The 21,188-nt window shown below is 39.1% G+C and overlaps 1 protein-coding gene across 2 annotated transcripts in view; it reads left to right on the top strand.

Moving 5' to 3' along the window:
- Positions 1 to 25: 25 nt before the first annotated feature.
- The window catches only part of UBXN7 (UBX domain protein 7), a 60,682-nt gene continuing 39,519 nt past the window's right edge, over positions 26 to 21,188 (top strand). The window contains exons 1-2 of one of the 2 annotated variants that reach the window (XM_077767684.1): positions 26 to 139; positions 19,803 to 19,950. In XM_077767684.1, coding sequence (XP_077623810.1) covers positions 67 to 139; positions 19,803 to 19,950 — 221 coding nt within the window. In that variant the 5' untranslated portion in view covers positions 26 to 66. The remainder of the gene's footprint in view (positions 140 to 19,802; positions 19,951 to 21,188) is intronic. The other variant, XM_077767683.1, reaches the window with a different exon arrangement.

The raw sequence follows: 21,188 nt of genomic DNA, 5'->3' as shown, positions 1-21,188 counted from the left end.
GAGGTGGGGGAGGGCGGTCCGTGTGTGTCTGTGTTGTTGTTCGGCGGCAGCGGCGGCGGCGGTAAGATGGCTGCCCACGGGGGCTCCGCGGCGTCCTCGGCGCTGAAGGGGTTAATTCAGCAGTTCACCGCCATCACCGGTAAGAGACGCGGTTACCGGAAGGTGGAGAGTGGGGTCTGGAGCGGACGCCCGTTCCGCCCTGGGCTTCCCCTTACCTTCATGCATTTCTCCCTCGGGCTTTACCCATAGCTCCCGTCCTCCCTTCTGAGGAAGAAGCGACGACGGCGTCGGGTCTCCGGGTTCAGGCGGGAGACAGCCCCCCCCCCGCGTACCCCATGCCTCGTTCTCCGTCTCCTTGCAGTGTGGAGGGAGACACCCCCACCCGCCCTGGTACCCCTCTTGTCAGCTAAGACCCGGGGAATGGGCCGATCCCATCCGCCCCCGCCGGTCCGGGGACCTGGGGGCGGGAGAGGTGGGGGGCCGCACCCGGGCCACCGCCCTCCTCCTTCTTCATCATCTTCTCTTCTCTGTGTAGCCCTGGGGTGCAGTGCATCTTCTCACCTCCTTTTTCCATTCTTCTTTGGTCAGGTCATTCTCCCTTAGTCCCTGGCCTGCCCTTCCCCTTTCTGGGCCCCTCAGAGCCATCGCCGTGGCCCTGGCGTGCTCGGGCCCTCCCGCCTTAACGGCGAGGCTGGTGGGTTCGGGAGCGCCTTTACGGATCCTGGGGGATAGGCCGCTAGAAAGAGGGGTGCTGAGAAGTACCTTCAAGACAGGGGTTTTAAGAAAAGAATGAGGGGGAGTCCCCCCAACCTTAAGAGGGAAGGCATGGAGGAATCCTGGGTGGCGTTTCCCACCTCCCCATAATAAAATCATAAAGACTGGGACGATGGCGCCGGATCCTCCTGCCGATAAAATAGGGATGGCGGCAGAAACTTATTTGAGAGAAAGTCAGTTTCTGGGTGTCAGTATCCCCCAAACCCTCGGTTATTCTTTTCCTTTGGACCCCTGCGAAGGGCACACGCAGATCCTCTTACCGCCTGGAGAAAAGGCCCTAAGCCATTCTGTGAATTCTCTATGCCTTGTTTCTCTCTGATGGTGCTGAACTTTTTTTGCATGAGTTATTAGAGGGCGGAGCAAATGATGAAGTTCTCTGTGGAGTGATTTGAGAGAAGAGTACTCCATGTGCCTGAGTGTAATTTTGCCGTTCTAGTTTGTCATTTTGGAAGAGGGTTAGAATGTTAGTTCCCTCCCTGAGCAGGTTTATACTTTATCTGGTTATTTGTTGGGTGCAGAGAATGTTTCTACTGTTAATGTACCTAGAGTTTGACGTATAAGATCTGGTTAAGTACAATATTATATTGTTCTAACCAGACAGGTTGTATGCAAGTTGCCGTTTTACAGTTTAAAGCTAGTTTTATCTTTTGCTCTGCAATGACAACTAGACGCTTCTTGCATTATCTAGCTGGTGGGCATCAAAATTGGTAAAGTAAGATTTGTAATAAAATTGGGATGAGGAATGGAATGATCATCTTTTCTTAATGTTTTAAAACTTTTGTGATTGGACTGTTAAAGATGTAATACATTTCGCAATGTCTAAGCATATCACAGTTATTGGGAAAATTAGAAAATTATTGTGTATATAAGTTAATGTTGCAGCATTATGTTTTCCATAGAAGAATCTTCATAGTGAGTCAGATATGGAGGTGATTATTATTAATCTTTAGATTTTTATAGAGTTGATTTAAGATCCCACCTATTAAATGTCAGGTTTTTTATGCTAATTATCACCACTTCAGGAACTCACTGTTTTTATACCAACAACCACCCACTGGGGAACTCAGAACCTCACACTATTTCTTCTAATGGAACTTTTTTGTTAGATATGGACAGAACCCAAAGTGTGGTGAGATAAAATGGCTCACTTACTTTAAATCTGTTTGTCTGTTTGCTAGCCTACATGGCTTATTTCTTGGTCACAGGCCTTTCTATTCCTGAATTATGTTGTGGAGATTCTTAGTAAACAATGGTATCTGGAAATCTGCAAAAGAGAAAATACCTTAGATTGTTCTTGATGTATTATGAATTTCTATTAATAATTTTAGGGATTTTTTTTAATAAGAGTGATTAACTTAGAAACACATGATTGACCCCTTTAGTCTTTTTCACATTTTTATTTTATTTTATTTTGTTTTGTTTTATTTTATTTTATTATTATTTTTTAGTGAGCTCTACCCATAATCTGAGATCAAGCATTGCATGCTCTACTGACTGAACCAGCCATGTGCCCTCTTTTTGATATATTTTAAAAAGACAGTTTCAGGTTCTGTTCATATATATTTTAAATTGTAGTACTTATGATAAGAGGGTATTTGATATTTATTCATTGCTGAATGAATTAAACTGACCTTAAGATCTTATGCTCTGATTTCAGAAATATATTACTTACCTGGAAGCTCAACATTCTGATTAAAATAATGCATTTTCAAAAATGTGAGCCTTACCTTTTCTGTGGCATTTAGAAATAGAACAGAAGGGGCTCCTGGGTGGCTCAGTTGGTTGAGCACCTGACTTTGGTTCGGGTCATGATCTTGTGGTTCAGAGTTCGAGGCCCTGCATTGGGCTCCTCTGCTGTCAGCATGGAGCCTGCTTCCGATCCTCTCTACCCTTCTCTCTCTGCCCCTCCCTTACTGTGCTCTCTCTCTCATTCTCAAAAATAAAATAAACATTAAAAAATAAAAAAAAAGAAATAGGACAGAACTGAATTTTAAGTCTTATTTCTTACTAAGAAGAACAAATGTTTATGAGTATGAAGTAATGACTGANGACAGCGTGAGTAGGGGAGGGTCATAGAGAGATGGAGACACAGAATCCGAAGCAGGCTCCAGGCTCTGAGCTGGCTGCCAGCACAGAGCCCAACGTGGGGCTCGAACCCATGAACCATGAGTTCATGACCTGAGCCGAAGTCCGATGCTTAACCGACTGAGCCACCCAGACGCCCCTATTTATTTTTAAATAGGTTCCATGACCAACGTGGGGCTTGAGTTCATGACCTTGAGATTAAGGGTCAAATGCTTTACCAACTGAGCCCTCCAAGCACTCTGACTCTGCTTTTTTTTTTTTTAATTATTTTAAAAAATCACATACACAGGGTACCTGAGTGGCTTAGTCAGGTAAATGTCCGATTTAAGCTCAGGTCGAGCCCCATGTTGGACTCTGTGCTGACAGTGTGGGGCCTGGATCCTGCTTTGGATTCTGTGTCTTCCTCTTTTCCTGCTCCTTCCCTGCTAGTGCTCTGTCTGTCTGTCTCTTTCTCTCTCTCAAAAACACATTAAAAAAATTCAAAAACACACACAAAAAAATCACAACACGAAATGAATTTTTTTTAAACATTTATTTATTTTTGAGAGAGAGAGTGAGACAGAGCACAAGTAGAGGAGCGGCAGAGAGAGAGTGGGGACACAGAATCTGAAGTAGGCTCTAGGCTCTGAGCTGTCAGCACAGAGCCTGATGCAGGTCTCGAACTCATGGACCGAAAGATCATGACCTGATCTGAAGTCAAGATGCTTAACCAGCTGAGTCACCCAGGTGCCCCCATGAAATGATTGTTTTTGTTTTGTTTTTTACATTTATTTTTGAGAGACAGAGTGAGACAGTGCAAGCGGAGGAGGGGCAGAGAGAGAAGGAGACACAGAATCTGAAGCAGGCTCCAGGCTCTGAGCAAATGTTCAGCATAAAGCCCGATGCGGGGCTTGAACGCACGAACCAGGAGATCATGACCTGAGCCGAAGTCAGATGCCCAACGGACTGAGCCACCCGGGCGCCCCGAAATGATTTTGAAAGAAGTTAAAGCTAATCTCTCAGAGCAGCAATATTATTTATTTTACATATTATATTCCAAATCTTGTTTGTATACTTTTATTTTTACTTTTTCTTAATTTTATATTGTGGACCATAGTATACATAATTTAGAATTCTAAGATTTTCAGTTAACATTACATCATAAACATATTTTCTGTGATCAAACTCTGATAACTGAGTAGCCGAGGGAAGTGATAGTCTTTGAAAATTATCACATTGGGAAACTATATGCCTTTACCATTGATGATGTTGGAATCATTTGAAGCTGCATAGAAAACCAGTTCTGTTACTTTATAGTCTACTACATTTTGCAGTACTACTTAGTTTGATCTCTTTTGATATTCATCATACTTGGGTTTGAATGGCTGCTGACTGCTTTCAAAAGTCATATAAGTTCTCAAAACATGAAAGAATGTGCTGCTAGATCTGAAGGTAATTCTAAAAGAACAATAAAAGAAATTAAGTAATTTCTATACCCAACATGCCCCCCACCCCACATGCCCTCCAAAAGAACAACTTCAAAAAATGTTTTGAATTTGGGTGCCTGGCTGGCCTAGTCAGAAGAGTACGTGACTCTTGATCTCAGTATCATGAGTTCAAGCCCTATGTTGGGTGTAGAGATTACTTAAATGAATAAATAAAAACTTCATTTTAAAAAGAACTAAAATTTAAATAAATATTTAAAAACTGTTTTGAACCATGGCAGTATCCCATTAACACCAACTTGGGCTAACATTCAGGTACAAATAGACAAAATGCACGATGTAATCAGAATACTTTCTTTAGATGAAAGATATGTAGATGCTATAGAATTGGCGAAAAAATAAGCAGGCAAAAGAAGGTAAGGACAAATTGTGAGGGAATAGAAAGTGGAGCCTGTTGTTAGAATTCCATAAAGTTTTGTGCATAGTAGGCATTCACATACTTAATGAAATCTATAGACTTTTATTTTTTTTTATTTTAGAGAGAGAGAGTGCATGTGGAGGGAGAAGGGGAGAGAGAGAGAAAGAGAGAGAGAGAGAGAGAGAGAGAGAGAGAGAATCTTAAGCAGGTTCCATGCTCAGCACAAAGCCTGACAGAGGCAAGGGGGAGGGGGTGCTTTCGGAGGAGGGGGGTTGATAGCGCTCTGTCCCACAACTCTGAGATCATGACCCGAGCTGAAATCAAGAGTTGGATGCTCAACCGGCTGAGCCACCCTTGTGCCCCATTTAATGAAACTGTAGACTCTCTGTTATAGAAGAGACCTTAGTTTAATCTCTCTAAAATTGTTGAATGAATGCATATTAGTTATAGGAATTAGAAACTGATGTGTGTAATATTTGGCTTTGTGGCTACTTTCTGTACATACTCTTTTGTACTATTTATTTCTCTTTGATTAGTATAAAATGATTAGTATAAAATTTTCCAGACATTTTCTCTGTCAGGAAAAATGGTTTTAAGTGTTCTAGATATCAAGAGGCAACTCTTGAAAATTTAAGAACTATTTGAGAAGGTGGTTATGTTTGAGCAGAATTTAGAGAGGTAATAAATTTTGAGTTGTGAATGGAATCTTACTAATAAATTTAATATTGATAGATTGCTGTGTGCCAGGCATGGTTCAGATCCAGGGGATGCTACTGTGAGCAAGACAAGGTGTCTGTGCTCAAAAAGCATAAAAGTTAATGAGAATATAGACACAAAGGTGTTATAGTACAGTGGGAGAACCGTAGGGAGCTATTATGGGAGCACAGAAGATGGAGGTAAAGAAAGGCTTCCCAGAAGAAATAATTTTTTAGCTAAACCTAGATGAGAGATGTTTCTGGCAGGAGGAAAATGTGCAAAGGCCTGAAGGAGGGAGGGACAGATATATACACATACAGAGACAAGAAAGGAGAGACAGTAGGTTGAGGGAATTGATGATAATTCTAAATGAATAGGGCATATAGCTAGTGGGAGATGCAGTAAATGGAGCTGAAGAGATAAGAGGGTGGGTGCCAGATTAGGAAAGGCCTATAACCCATATTAAGAAATCTTGGCTGGGGGTGCCTGGGTGGATCAGTCGGTTAAGCGGCCGACTTCAGCTCAGGTCATGATCTCACAGTACATGGGTTCGAGCCCCGCATTGGGCTCTGTGCTGACAGCTAGCTGAGAGCCTGGAGCCTGCTTTGGATTCTGTGTCTCCATCTCTCTCTGACCCTCCCCCGCTCACACTCTGTCTCTCTCAAAAAACTAAATAAACATTAAAAAATTAAAAAAAATTTTTGGCTGTATTCCAACTGTAGTGGGGAGTCCATGATAATTTAAGAGGAGTTTTCTAAAAACCAGATTAGGTTTCTAGAAAGAGCTACTTGCCTGTAGTGGAGAAGGAGTAGGCATAGAGATCAGTAGAAGACTGTTGCATTAATCTAAGAAAGACACTGGTGTCTTGAAATAAGGTTGTGGCACAGAAGTGGAAGATAAGGGAAGAAAGATAAAAAGTCACAGGAATCAGAATGAAGCTTAGGATTCTGCTTCAGACATCTAGCTATATAAAGGTGCTATTTGTGAAGGTTATGGGATAGTAGGAGAGATTTGGGGAGAAGATGATTAGTTCAGTTTTAGATAGACTTCTAAGAGCTGTTCAATAAGCAAGTGAGTATTGGTCTAGAAAGAGGAGTGACATCTGAGGAGTCATAGTAGATGGCAGTTGAAGCTGTAAGAGTAGAGAGCTTCTTTTTTTTTTTTTCATTTTTTTAATGTTTTATTTATTTCTGAGAGAGAGAGGGAGAGAGAGAAACAGCGTGAGCAGGGGAGGGTCAGAGAGGGAGACACAGAATCTGAAACAGGCTCCAGGCTCTGAGCTAGCTGTCAGCACAGAGCCCGACATGGGGCTCGAACCCATGAACTGCGAGATCATGACCTGAGCCGAAGCCGGACGCTTAACCGACTGAGCCACCCAGGTGCCCCAAAAGTAGAGAGCTTCTTGCAGGGGAGAGTATACAGTGAAAAAACAATAGGCTCAAGGACATAAAGTTGAAGGAGCACTAACATCTGACACACTGCAAAGAAAAAAGTACAGAGAAGACTCCAAAGCAACCAAAGGTATGGAAGGAAAACTAGGAGAATGTGATGGTACTTCCAACATTAGGAGTATAGCAGTAACTCATATTATGTAGGCATTTGAGGAAACCACGAATCATTTAACATTCATAGTTCTATTGTTGTGTTGTTGTTGTTTTGATTGGGGCTGGAAGATACATTAAAAGCCATGTTGACCCATTTCTGAGTTAATCAAATAAAAGTAAAGTGACTTGGGTTATATATGTCTAGGTCAATGCTCCTCAAACTTATTTGGAGGAAAGGACCTTTTTTTAAAAAAAAATTTCCAATCTTTGTGGACCAGTACTTCTACAAAACACAATAAAAATTGCTTCAAAAATGAAATAAAAATAAAAACACATACAAAATATAAGCTCAGATTCTTTTTAAAATTTAGGTGCAATTTCATGCAGTACAGTCTGCCTTTTTTAGTGTATAATTATAAGTTTTGATAAGTATGTACAATTCTGTAACCACAGTGAAGATGCAAAACTATTCTGTCATCCTCAGAAAATTTCTTTTGCTCCTGTGTAGTCAACCCCTCCCCCCACCTGTAGCCTAATCTTTTTGTCTATTGTTTTTCTTTTCTAGAATGTCACATAAATGGAATCACAGTATGTATATGTAGCCTTTTGAGTCTGGCTTCTTTTCCCTCAGCATACTGCATTTGAAAAATTCATTCATATTATGGTATGAATAGTTCCTGCCTTTTTATTGGTGAATAGTATACCTTTGAATGGATATACTACAATTTGTTTATCTGTACATTAAGTAAATGGGTAATTGTGTCGTTTCCAGTTTGGGAGATTATAAATAAAGCCACTAAAAACATTAGTGTACAATGTGTGAATGTAAGTTTTTGTTTCTCTTGGATAAATACCTAGAGTGGGATTATTGGATTATGTGATAGGTGTATAACTTTAAGAAATTGCCAAACTGTTTTCTAAGGTCATGATTACAGTTTTGCATTCCCATCAGTAATGTATGAGAGTTCAGCTACCCATTTGGTATTTTTAATTTTTTTTAGTCATTTTAATAGGTGTATAATGGTATATAGTATTGTGGTTTTAATTTTAATTTCCCTAGTGACAATGATACTGGGCATTTTTTTCATATAATAATTTGCCATCCATAAACCTTTCAAGCCTGACCTTTTTTTTTAAGTTTTTTTTTTTTAATGTTTTATTTATTTCTCAGAGAGAGAGAGAGAGAGACTGTGAGCAGGGGAGGGTCAGAGAGAGAGGGAGACACAGAATCCGAAACAGGCTCCAGGCTCTGAGCTGGCAGTCAGCACAGAGCCCGACACGGGGCTCGAACCCATGAACCGTGAGACCATGACCTGAGCCGAAGTCAGACGCTCAACTGACTGAGCCACCCAGGCGCCCCTCAAGCCTGAACTTTTAATTCCACAGATGTAAAATTGCTCAATCAAATTGTCATAAAAGTTTCTAAATGCTTGCACTGGAATTTCTGTTTTAATCTTGTCATGGACTAGAGATAGCTGGTCTGAGGACCAAACTTTGAGTAGCACTGGTCTTAGATAATGGTGGAAAAGGGACTAGAAATCTGGTGTCTTTACTCCTAGGCCCATGAATTTTTCATCATATCACTACTACTCACCTCACTTTAGTTTCCTTTTTGTTGGTCCAACAAAACTTATCTTTGTTTATTTGTCCCCTAACTTAATCATTTCATTATGGTTTTTGGGTATAACATTTTTTGTTTGTTTGTTTTCTATTCCAGAATGCTTAAAAACTTCAGGATGGGATACTGATGAGGCCAAGTTACACCTTATTTTTTTCAACTATCACTTATTCCTGCTAATGGAATAAGTGGACAGTCTAACTTATTTTGTTGTCATTTCTTGGGGAAATGTAGACCCTGAAAGGAGTCTCTTTGTGTCTCTGTCATTTCTGTTCTCTGTCCTTCTGGGATAAAAAGGGCTCTATAGAGGGATTCTTTTCTTTCTTTTTATCTGTCTGTCTGTCTCTGTAACTGTTATGCTTTGATTCCTTGGTGATAGTGGAGGGACTCATTTTTTTGGCACTGGAAAGTAATGTTGAGTATAGGCGTAAGGGACCAGTATAGTTTGGAGAATCTCTTGACTCTTTCAGCTCTAATGGAGATATGGACTGCATTACAGGTTTTGGGCTGTTTCCCACATCACATCATTAATGGAGAGAATGTGAACTAAGAGGCTGCAGCAAAGAAATGGGCACTGGTAAATTGTGTATCACAGGCTGGGTTAAATAATATACTTTGGTGCCATTAGCAAGCGTAAAACAGATGGCAGGAAGAAAAGGTAGGGGTAAATTAAAAAGAGTGAGAAAGAGTAAAGTGAGGCTCTTGCCATAGATTATAGATTGAATTTTTGTGTTCCCCTGCATCCCAACATTTCATATATTGATATCCTAAACCCTCAGTGTGATAGTATCAGGATGTGGGGGCCTTTGGAAAGTGATTAGGTCCTGAGGATGGAGCTGTCATGAGTAGGACTAGTATCCTTAAAAAAAGAGACCCCAGGAGGGGCGCCCGGGTGGCTCAGTTGGTGAAACGTCTGACTTTGGCACAAGTAGTAATCTCACATATCATGGGTTTGAACTTCTGTGTTGGGCTCTGTGCTGACAGCTCAAAGCCTGGAGCCTGCTTCAGATTCTGTGTCTCCCTCTCCCTCTGTTCCTCCCCCCTTGTGATCTGTCTCTCTTTCTCAAAATAAACATTAAAAGAGAGAGAGAGAGACCCTAGGAAGCCTTCTTGCCCCTACTGTGAGAACACAGTAAGGAGACAGCAGTTTTTGTTTTTTGATTTTATGTATATATTTTCTAAAAATTTATTTTAAATATTTATTTTGAGAGAGCGAGAGCGCCAGTGTGCAAGGTGGGCAGAGAGAGAGGGAGAGAGAGAAGCCCAACCAGGCTGTGTGCCATCAGTGCAGAGCCTGATACAGGGCTCAATTCCACAAACTGAGATCATGACCCAAGGCAAAATGAAGAGTCAGACGCTTAACCACCTAAGCCACTCAGTTGCCTCCATTCTTAAAAAAATTTTTTTAAGTTATCTTAACACCCATTATGGGGCTCAAACTCACAACCCTAAGATCAAGAGTCACATGCTCTACGAACTGAGCCAGTCGGGCACCTTAAGATAGCTGTCTTTGAACCAGGAAGTGGGCCTGTACCACACACCAAATCTTCTGGGCCTTCATCTTGGACTTCCCAGCCTCCAGAACTGTGAGACATAAATGTTTTTTGTGATTAATGTTGTGTATGATAGATTAAGCTATCCTGTTGCTACCTATAATACTGAGACTTCAAAATAAGCCTATTTAAACAAGTATTCAGATCATTTAAATCTGCAGACTTGTGGGGTGCCTGGGTGGCTCAGTCAGTTAAATGTCTGACTTGATTTCAGCTCAGGTCATGATCTCGTGGTTTGTGAGGTTGAGCTGGGTGTTGGGCTCTGTGCTGACAGCAGGCAGTCTGCTTGGGATTCTCTCTCTCTCTCTCTCTCTCTCTCTCTCTCAAAATAAATAAACTTACGAAAAATTAATCTGCAAATGTGTGTTATTAGTTTCCTCTCCCTTTAAAAAAGGTATGCTTTTATTCTGAATGTAATAAGGTTCAAATTTTTTATAGCTGACGCATCAAAAATAGTTATTATCTCTGAATATGTGGGTAAAACTGGCAACTTGTTAAACTTGTTGATCACTCTTCTTTTCCCCTATGTATCATTTAGTCCTCCATACTTTTCCTCTGCCTTCTCAGTTAACTTTTACTTCTTCATATTCTTCTGTTTAATTCAGTGGGAGTGTTACTGGCATTTTGGCTGGGGCAGTTTTTTATTGTATAGGATTGTTCCATCTGTGGCAGAAGATTTAGCGCTTGTATTTGTTTCCAATGACTGCTATAACAAATTACCACAAACTGCATGGCTTAACACACATTTATTCTCTTACAGTTCTGGAGGTGGTTAAGTCTGAAATGAAGATGTGAGCAGTCTTTGGGGAAGAGGAGGCATTTTTCAATGTGCTATAACATCCCTGGCTTCTCTCCACTAAATGCCAGTAGTGCTCACCCAGCCCCCAGTCCTGAAACACCAAAAATGGTCTCTCACATTACTAAATGCCTCTACTACTTCCCAACAAAAAGAACTACTGGAACCTGTAATTATCTCTCTGTTGTCTTCTGTTTCTAAAATGATACACTAAATGATACAAGTGATACACTAAGAATGATTATACAAGCTAGATGACTCAGATAATTTGGCTTTATTTAAGAAAGTGAATGGTGTACTTTGTTTCATTGGTCCTTCTCTTATATGCCTTCTTCAGTCTTGCAAGGATTNAAGTCACTTTCCTGACAAGCTCCAGTGATGCAGGTTATCCTGTCAGATTGTTAACAGAGATATGATAGGGCCATCTCTGGGATATGCTGTCTGTAGCTTAGATTCTAACATCAAATGGTTAAGTAAGGATTATAAGTAGGATGGCAAGTCTAGACCTCCAATGTTGGAACCATCTGCCCCCAAAATATCACAGTTATATTTCCTTTATTGGGGGTTCATTTTTGTGTCTTAAAGTCATTCCTTTTAAGAATGACTTTAAAGAATTCCCTTTAGAATCCCTTTTAATAAAGTTTAATAAATCTATGGACCTGGGAGATTTTGGAATACTTACCTATACTTTTATTAAGTTTTTTAGTACCTCTGCATCAGCTCCTGATGCTTCTCAGTCATACTGGAATACTGCTCATTAGTTATAAATTTCTTTAAAGCAGATCTCTTTTAGTATTGTTTCATTTTTTATAACATTCACTTTTTTCTAGAGTGATAGTTCTTACTTTACTCCTGCTTTAAAAAAATGAGTGTTTGACATGAGTGAAGTACATGTTCATACATCAAATGAGTGAGGGAAAGAAAGCTGTGAAATGTCTTACTCTGCCTGCCTGTTTGCCAGTAAGGAGCTGTGCTAAGTTCTTTAATGTGAATTTTCTTTCTTTTTTTTTTTTTTAATGTTTTTATTTATTTTTTGAGAGAGAAAGAGAGCATAAGCAGAGGAGGGACAGAGAAAGAGGAGGACAGAGGATCTGAAGCAGGCTCTGCGCTGACGGGCTGACAGCAGCAAGTCCACATGGGGCTCAAACTCATGAACCATGAGATCGTGACCTGAGCTAAAGTCAGATGTTCAACTGACTGAGCCACCCAGGTGCCCTACTATGAATTTTCTTAATCTACACAAGCATTTCATGAAATTGATAATATCCCCCATTTTATAACCGAGGAAACAGAGCTAGAGAAATTAGTAACTAGATCAAAGTCACATAACTAATGAGTGAAAGAACTAGAAGTCAAACTCAGGTTTATCTGAATAGTAGCTAGGCCCTTAATATCTATACTATACTCCCTAGCCTGAGAACTGAAGGGAACATGAAAAATGTTATTCTCAGGGTACCTGGGCGACTTGGTTGGGTGTCCAACTCTTGATTTTGGCTAAGGTCATGATCTTGTGGTTTGTGGGATCAAGCCCCACATCGGGCTCCATGCTGGCAGCACAGAGCCTGCTTAGGATTCTCTCTCTCTCTCTCTCTCTCTCTCTCTGTCCTCTTTCTCTGTCCTTTCCCTGTATGCATGTATGTGCATGTGTGTTCTCTCTCTCTCTCTCAAGATAAAAAAAAAAAAAAAGTTGTCTTCTTATGATGTATAGGATTGGCCAGAGGAAAAATTTTGATAACTGTTTGGTATCTCTGTCCCCAGGTACCCAGTATCCTTTTCATGCTTTAAGGTACTTCCCACCTCTATGTAGCACTTTAGGTAGGCCTTTCTTAGCTCTCCTCCAAAAGGTACCTGGGATGCTAAAGCTACTTATATCTCTTTTTTTCCTGACCCAGCTTCCTAAATCTCATATCTTAACCTTCATCTCTTGGTGAGTTTTAAGGAGACGCAATATGATTGAATTAATTCACATTGTGAAATAACTGATACATTCTTAATTGTTCAGTAAGTGTTTATCATTTTCAAAAGCGTGTTTGTTGACCTAAATTAATCTCTTAGGTGGTTAGGCAGCATAATAAAGTAAAAAATAAAATTTAGGCGGTTATGAAAAGACTTTTAGGATACGCAGACCATATTGTTGACAAGCTAGCTTCTTTGAGGATTGGCTTTACAAGTTCCCAGTTTTAATAGCATCATTTATTTTACTTCAGAGCCCACAAATTCCCCATAGGGTTCCCATGTCATTGGCATTGGAGTTCTGATAGCTGGAGGGTGGTGGAGAGGATGACAACTATTTGTATGCAGTGGTCATTTTTAAGTTGAATTTCCATATGAACACATTTCAGAAGGGGTGAAAGCAGCTATCATTGGTTGGTATTATGGCAGAGGAAGTTTCACTTCCCCACCAGCAGTTCTTTGTGCTTTTCATGGTACTTTAGTACGATGTGAGCACCTAGAAAGACAAGAGCCAAAAATGATATGAACTCAGCCATTTAGTACTCTGAAAAGGAAAAGGTTAGTAGATAATGTAACAGTTCATGCATCTCTTTGCTAGAATAAGCAGCCAGAAGAGTCTACCTATTGGAACCTTTTAACTTTCAGAAATTGCTATGTAGGTAAGTAAATTAAAATGGAGTACAATAGACATTGAACTTACAGATTAGCATTTAAGAAGCATAATACAACACACTATATAACTGGACATAATAGAAAAATATTAGGAAGACACTAAAACAGAGCCTTAGGTTTTATAAGAAATAATATGGAGGCATATGAGTCTTGAAATTGTTCATCAGATTGTGCTGGGTTTGCCCTGAGATTAGCTAACGTAAGGTTGGCTATTGGGATATTTGAATTCTTCCTTCCCCTCAAAAAGTTGCATTTGTTTGTGTTTTGCAATTTCACTTTTTAAAAGTGTGTTTATTAATGGTGAGAAAGTAAATTTGTACATACTAGAACTGGATAATTGGGAATTTAGGGGGAGATAACCGGTATGAGAAAAGTGAGAACTGGGTAAGTTCAGTGAGTTTTTAAAGTTTGCAAGATAGGAAAGCTACCAGAGACAAGGATAGAGATTGAGACTGAATGGAAAAGTGTATATTTATTCTTGTATCTACTTCTGTGTGAGAAGGGGAGAGTTGGGTCTAAAGCTTATCAGAAAGGTGGTTATTTGGTGTGTTGTTAAGAAAAATGAAGGGACTGATTTGATGATAGCACTATCCACGTTATGCAAAGAAAAGTACCACCAAGGACTCTGCCTAGATAGCATATACCTGTGTGGCTGGAGAGAATAGTATAGGGTGAGATGAGAGCAGAGGGGTATCATTTGAGAGCAGTAAATAAGGGTGAAATCTTTTTTTTTTTTAGGTTTATTTATTTATTTTGAGAGAGAGAATATCAGGAGGGGAGGGGCATTGAGACAGGGAGAAGAGAATCCCAAGCAGGCTCCACATTGTCAGTGCAGACCCTGACACAGGGCTCAAAGTCATGAACTATGAGATCATGACCTGAGCCAAAACCAAGAGTCAGATACTTAACAGACTGAGCACACAGGCACTCCAAAAGGGCCAGATCTTAATGGCAGTTTGAGAGAGATGAAAACTTCCATTCAGCAATGTAGAACTGTTGATAGAGGAAGACAAATTTACATTATTTTGCAGTGTAGAAATGTATCAAAGGGAGAATGACCAAGAGCAGAGAGATGCACTAGTTCACATAAGAGGTGAAAGATTATAGCAATGGACATAGAGTGAACAGGATAGTCAGGAGTGGTATCAATTAGATGGAAACTGTAGGGATGTTCGGTTGACTGATGGGATGTTTGCAGTTGAAGGAGAGAGAAGGGTTGGAAATTTCTTAAGTTTGAATAATATATGAAGCCTTTTTAAAGAAAAAAGCCTCCCTGCTTCTGTATAACTAAAATGACCATATATATATACCCAAATATATGGCAAACCCCAAGTGAAAGGCTGTTCTCTATTTGTCCAATTTCAAGAGAGATTTGTTGCTAATATAACTATGTAAATTTCTGGAGCTAAGTGAAATGATGAGATTTTTTTTGTAATCTTTTTACTGATTTAACATTAAATCATAATATTATGTATTCACGGTTTCTTCACTTGTGTTTTGTGAAATATTTTTTTTTTCAAATCTTACTGGTTTTTTTTTTTTTCCCAGTAAACTCTACCCCCAACCTGGGGCTTGAACTTACGACCCCGAGATCAAGAGTCACATGCTCTACCTACTGAGCCAGCCACGAACCCTTTATGAAATAATTTTGTTCAGTGTTTTTCACTGGCATCTTAGATCTATGTCTTTGTAAGCTGTCTGACAAAGTTGTATCTACTCTATCATGTGACAGATTTTTGGAGCATGTGATTTTCACTTTACATTGTTTGAGGTTGACCAGTTTTAAAATTTGCAGGTAGGGGCGCCTGGGTGGCTCAGTCGGCTAAGCATCCGACTTTGGCTCATGATCTCACGGTTCGTCGGTTCGAGCCCTCCATCGGGCTCTGTGCTGACAGCTAGCTCAGAGCCTGGAGCCTGCTTCGGATTCTGTATCTCCCTCTCTCTCTGACTCTCCCCTGCTCACGCTGTGTCTCTCTCTCAGAAATAGATAAAACATTAAAAAAATTTTTTTTTAAATTTTTGCATGTAATGCTCTCACTGGAAATTTAATCTTAAGAACATGTATCTTACGTACCCATTTGCTGTTTGTGATTTGCACAGTGTAACCATATTGCTTAATAAATGAAAGTTAAAGCATAAACATATGCACACAGTATAAAATTCAAAGGGTAGGGAAGCACTGTTTTGACTGAAAGAAGCCTGACCTTTCTTTCTCTGGTGTATTAACTGGTGAGCTGAAGTACTGTGAGATGGCTCTGAGTCAATTTATTAGATATTGATCATATGGAAGCAAACACAGTGCTAGGTGCTGGGGATACCAAGAGAGAAGTCAGTCCCTGTGTTCAAGAAGCCTCTACACTTTCTCAGGAGCCAGAAAGTAAACCAACATTGACTGCTGAGTAGGATATTCAGGTACACAATAGAAGAGTGTCATAGAGATGGGAGTGGGGAAGTAGTGTAGAGAATGCTTAGCACACAAATAGGCAAATTAACACTTAGCGTGATTCTTGAACATGGATGAACTAAATGAAAGAGAAATGAGGGTAAGGACATTTCAAGCATGTAATTCTGTATGACTATACCGAATTGTGTAGGATAGGGAAGAGGAGAGGCAACACCAGAGAGATGAGCTGAGATTTGATCAGAAAGACTTTCCAGATCATGAGGGCTTTGTAATTTATAGTGTATACTGTAGTGTCAGAGAGCTATTAAAGAGTTTTAAATCAGGGTGTGTGTATGAGGTGCTGAGGGTGGGAGGAGGGAAAAGGAGAGGAAGAATAAGAATCAGACTTATATTTTGGAGCATAAGCTTAGCAGCAATGAGGAAGATAGAATGATGATCAATTAGGAGTCTATTATAGTAAACCAGGTAAGTATTATGCGCTTGATTTAAAGCCTTAGAGATAATAGTGGAGAAGAGAAAACAAATGAAAGATAATAAGAAGTAGAGTCAGTACTTCTTTTTCGGGGCAGTAGGGGTAAACTAGAGAGAGATTATGAATAACCCTCTTGGTGAGAAAAATCCTAAATGAAATGAGTATTTAAAATTTTTTTTTTCAAAATACATCATTGGGTTGGTGAGACAGTAAGGAATCCTCTGAGGCTAAGAGTGAAATGAAATTGGGAATGAAGGTGTTAGCTAGATTTAAAGCAAGCCTTCACCCTAGTGGAATCTGTTCAAATTGACTGGCTTTAAACTTCTCTTTTGATAGCCTCTTAGGCCGCAGGAAATGGGAAACGAAGCCTGTGACCTTCCTAAGGAAAGGAGTCTGAAAGGAGACCCTTCCCTTCAATGAAGTTGAGACTTTGTTTCAACCTTGGCAGTTGGAGAATGGCAAGAGACATTGTTACTGAGAATTTATAACAAGGGTCTTTTTATAGGGTCACATTTTCCATGTGGTCTTACCCAATTTAAGAATGTATCTAGGGGCACCTGGGTGGCTCAGTCAGTTAAGCACCTGACTTCAGGTCAGGGTCTCGCTGTTTGTGGGTTCAAGCCCTGCGTCAGGCTCTGCACTGACAGCTCAGAACCTGAAGCCTGCGTCTGTTTCTGTGTCTCCCTCTCTCTCTGCCCCCCCCAACTCGTGCTCTCTCACTCTCAAAAATAATAAACATTAACCAAAAATAAAAAGAAGGTATTTAAAGCAGTCTTTGGTAATGCCTACAGGTGCCTTAAAAAACCTATCAAATCATAGAATTCCCTTTCAACCCAGCAGTTGCACTATTGCACTAGTAGGAATTTATCCAAAGGATTCAGGAATGCTGATTCAAAGGGGCAGTGCACCCCAATGTTTTTGGCAGCACTATCAACAATAGCCAAATTATGGAAAGAGCCCAAATGTCCATCAACTGATGAGTGGATAAAGAAAATGTGGTATATGTATATATACACACACACACACGACTTAATAATACTCAGCTATGAAAAAGAATGCCATTTGCAGCAACAGGGATGGAAATTGGAGGGTATTATACTAAGTGAAATAAGTCACTCAGAGAAAGATACATGATTTCACTCACATGTGGAATTTGAGAAACTTAACAGATGACCTTCGAGGAAGGGAAAGAAAAATTAGATACAGAGAGGGAGGCAAACCTTAAGAGACTCATACATACAGAGAACAAACTGAGGGTTAATGGGGGTGGGGAAAATGGGTGATAGGCATTGAGGAGGGTACTTGTTGGGATGAGCACTGGGTGTTGTATATAAGTGATGAATCACAGGAATCTACTGAAGCCAAGACTACACTGTATGTTGGCTAACTTGACAACAAAACAAAACAAAAAAACCCACTACTAAATCACATCTTCTTAGGAGGAATTTACCTTCAACCACTGCTTTAAAAATCTACAGAATTAAAATCCAAGGCATAAGAGATCACAGGGGAAAAAAACCCCACAGAATACACAAAAACCATGGCATAAGACAAGAGCCACAAGAAACAAGAGCTAGCCAGAACGAGATGATGTCCCCTACAGGCTGCAGAAAGTTGTTTGGTTTTTTTTTTTTTTTTTTTTTTTTTTAGTAATTCCAATTACTTTGATCAACATGTTTGAAGAAGTAAAAAGATTGAAATATGAATACGAAGGGTCTCTGAAACGGCCAGGTGAAACAAAAACAGAACTTCTAATTATAAAAAATTAACTGAAATTAAAAATCCAGTGAACAGGTTAAAAAAAAACAGACTGGCACAGCACAGAGTAAAGAGTTCTAGTATATATCTGATTGGAGTTTCAGAAGAAATAAGGGTGAATGGAAGAGTATGATCATTGTTAAATAGAAGTAGCTGAGAATTTTTAGAATTGATAAAAGATAACGTTCCTTACATGGTAGAAGTGCAGTGAATCCCAAGGAGAAAAATAAAAGCAGCCATGACAGACTAGAATGAAACTTCAGAAGACCAAAGACAGATAAAAAATTTAAAAGCCAACTAGAGAGGAACAACTGATTGCTATAAAAATGGTTTTCTCTAGTCCAGCAACTGATTTCCCAGCAGCAACAACAGAAGCTGGAGGACCTTGGAATGCTGTCTTTACTGAGAGAAAAAAGCTGTCAGCCTGAAAATAGAATATCCAAATAAAACTGTCGTTTAGGAATGACAGCAAAATAAAGACATTTTCAGACTCAACACACATATACACACCCCCTAGAAGGAAATTATAAGGGACATGATTCTGGTAGAAGGAAAGTCATCCCAGATGGAAAACCTGAGATGCCTTTTCTTTTTCAATGTTTGTTTATTATGAGAGAGAGAGAGAACACGGGAGAGGCAGAGAGAGATGGAGAGGGAGAATCCTAAGCAGGCAACATGCTGTCAGCCCAGAGCACGGCCCAGGGCTTGATCTCCTGAACCTCGAGATCATGACCTGAGCCGAAGTCAAAAGTCAGATGCTTAACCAACTGAGACACCTTAGCATCCCCTGAGATGCTAATTTAATGGTCATGAAATGTTCCAGCAAATAAATTCTACAATTTAGACTCTAGTATATTGGATAGTTCTGTTGCCAATTTTTCAATATGAACCGAAACAATACTAGACATGTATATGGTCATGTTTGTGCATGTAGTAGTTGATGTGGAATAAATAAAAGAGTAAGTACTTTTTTGACTAGAAAGCCCAAATTACTGGGTCTAAAAGGAGGGAGTACTTTTTGGTACATCTTGTAAAATTGTTTTTGTAAAGGACTTTTCCAATTTATATCGCATTTAAGAAACTATGCTGGCTTTACCAATGAATAAATGTGTGATAGGGCCAGTTTTAAATAATGAAGATTGACATTTCTTACCACATTTTAACTTGATTATATTACTGACAAAAATGTCCCATCTCACTTCTTTCCATTGTTATTAAAAAATGCTTTTTTTTAACGGAAACAAATGCTGACTAAAATGCATTCTAACAAATATTTCTCATTTTCTAGAATGTACTCTTTCATTTTGCTTTCTTTTTTTTTTCAGTTTAAAAAACAAATATGTGGTTGGTCCATTTAAAGACATGCTTTATTTAGTTTGGCTTTATTATGAAGGAAGACCACTATTTTAATGCTGTTAGTTTCTTTTCTAGCTTTGTATATTTACTAATTAGCCAACATTATAAAAGTAAATAAACAGGGTGTTTTTGTTTTTGTTTTTTTTTAATTTATTCATCCTAAACAGAAAAAGTACTATTAGTTTGCTTGGGAATTCTGTATTCTAACATGAACTAAATATAAGAAGATGTCTTTTTTTTTTTTTTTTTAACTTTTTCCCTGTCTTTTTGCTGTTTCAGGTGCAAGTGAAAGTGTAGGGAAACATATGCTCGAAGCCTGCAACAATAATCTGGAGATGGCAGTCACTATGTTTTTGGATGGTGGAGGAATTGCTGAAGAGCCCAGTACCAGTTCAGCAAGTGTCTCCACAGTGAGACCACACACAGAGTATGAATTTATTATTTATTGTTAGGAGCTACCCCTTGCCTAAATTGAGCAGTTGCCTTTTTATCAGTTAGGCTAATTCTTTGGTTTTGAAAAAATTAAAAGGTGAAAGCATCTGAAAAAGTGTCATGTGAAAATTTTTATACTTATATACCTTAAATTCTCTAGAGCACAGTCATGTCTATTATTTAATCTTCAAAAGAACCCAATAGGATGACATTATTATCCACATATCTACATTTTACAGATGAGAAAGCAGAGGCATAGCCAATTTCCTTAACTACACAGTAATTACTTAGATATGGATGGAAATAGCCCACTAAAGCTCAGATTTTTTCAATTCTAGATTTACTTCCATTGTCCCAGGAGAGTTTTGAGTTGCCATGAAATATTTTTGAAAAATGATTATAGTCCTTTATACCTTAAAGATAGTTACATGTAGTTAATCATTAGAAGCACCTTTAGCATATGGAACTGTACTCTGTAGAGACTGATAATTAATGTGAACAGATTTGGATGTTTTTTGCCCTTTACATTTGATACCAATGAGCATTTGAAATGAATACCTTATAGGCAAAATTCCCAGTCTTCGGAAAATATTAGAGATGAATGCTACTCAAGGAAAACCATTGATTTTTGGAAACAAAATTATGCAGATTGTTAAATAAGACTTTAATACTTAGAGCTCTTTATAACTCTCAGTGTTACAACATGAGACACCAGACAAGCAGAATGCTCTATTTAAGGGAATAGACTAAAGGCATGGATGGATATTATTTCTAAATTGGAGATAGATTTAAAAAGCCAGATAACATTCAAGACAGAGTTGCCTCTGGCTCTAGATTCTGGAGTAATAATTATTTCCACATGAATAGTGAACTTTAGGGATATTATTAATACTTCATAAAGTTTTTTCCTGGCAATGTTGGCTGTGTATTTCAGATGTTGATATCACATTCTCTCCCAACATAGCTCAGATTTTTCATGAAAATCAATATAAAAACATGATTTAGTTTACAGAAACTTGAGTAACAGATATTCCAAGCTCATTTGGGAGAATATAACTGTTCTCACTGTACAAAGCATGTTTTCTTAATTGTGTTTAAAAGTAGTTTGATATGGGGCGCCTGGTTGGCTCAGTCAATAGAGCATTCAGCTCTTGGTCTCAGGGCAATCGTTCAAGCCTCACATTGGGCATGGAGCCTTACCTAAAACATACATACATACGTACATTAATTAAT

This window comes from Crocuta crocuta, unplaced genomic scaffold, assembly GCF_008692635.1.
Source record: "Crocuta crocuta isolate KB4526 unplaced genomic scaffold, BGI_CrCroc_1.0 scaffold45, whole genome shotgun sequence".
NCBI classification, from domain to species: domain Eukaryota; kingdom Metazoa; phylum Chordata; class Mammalia; order Carnivora; family Hyaenidae; genus Crocuta; species Crocuta crocuta.
Note: the sequence above shows the minus strand (reverse complement) of the source record. Positions and strands in the feature narration are given on the sequence as shown.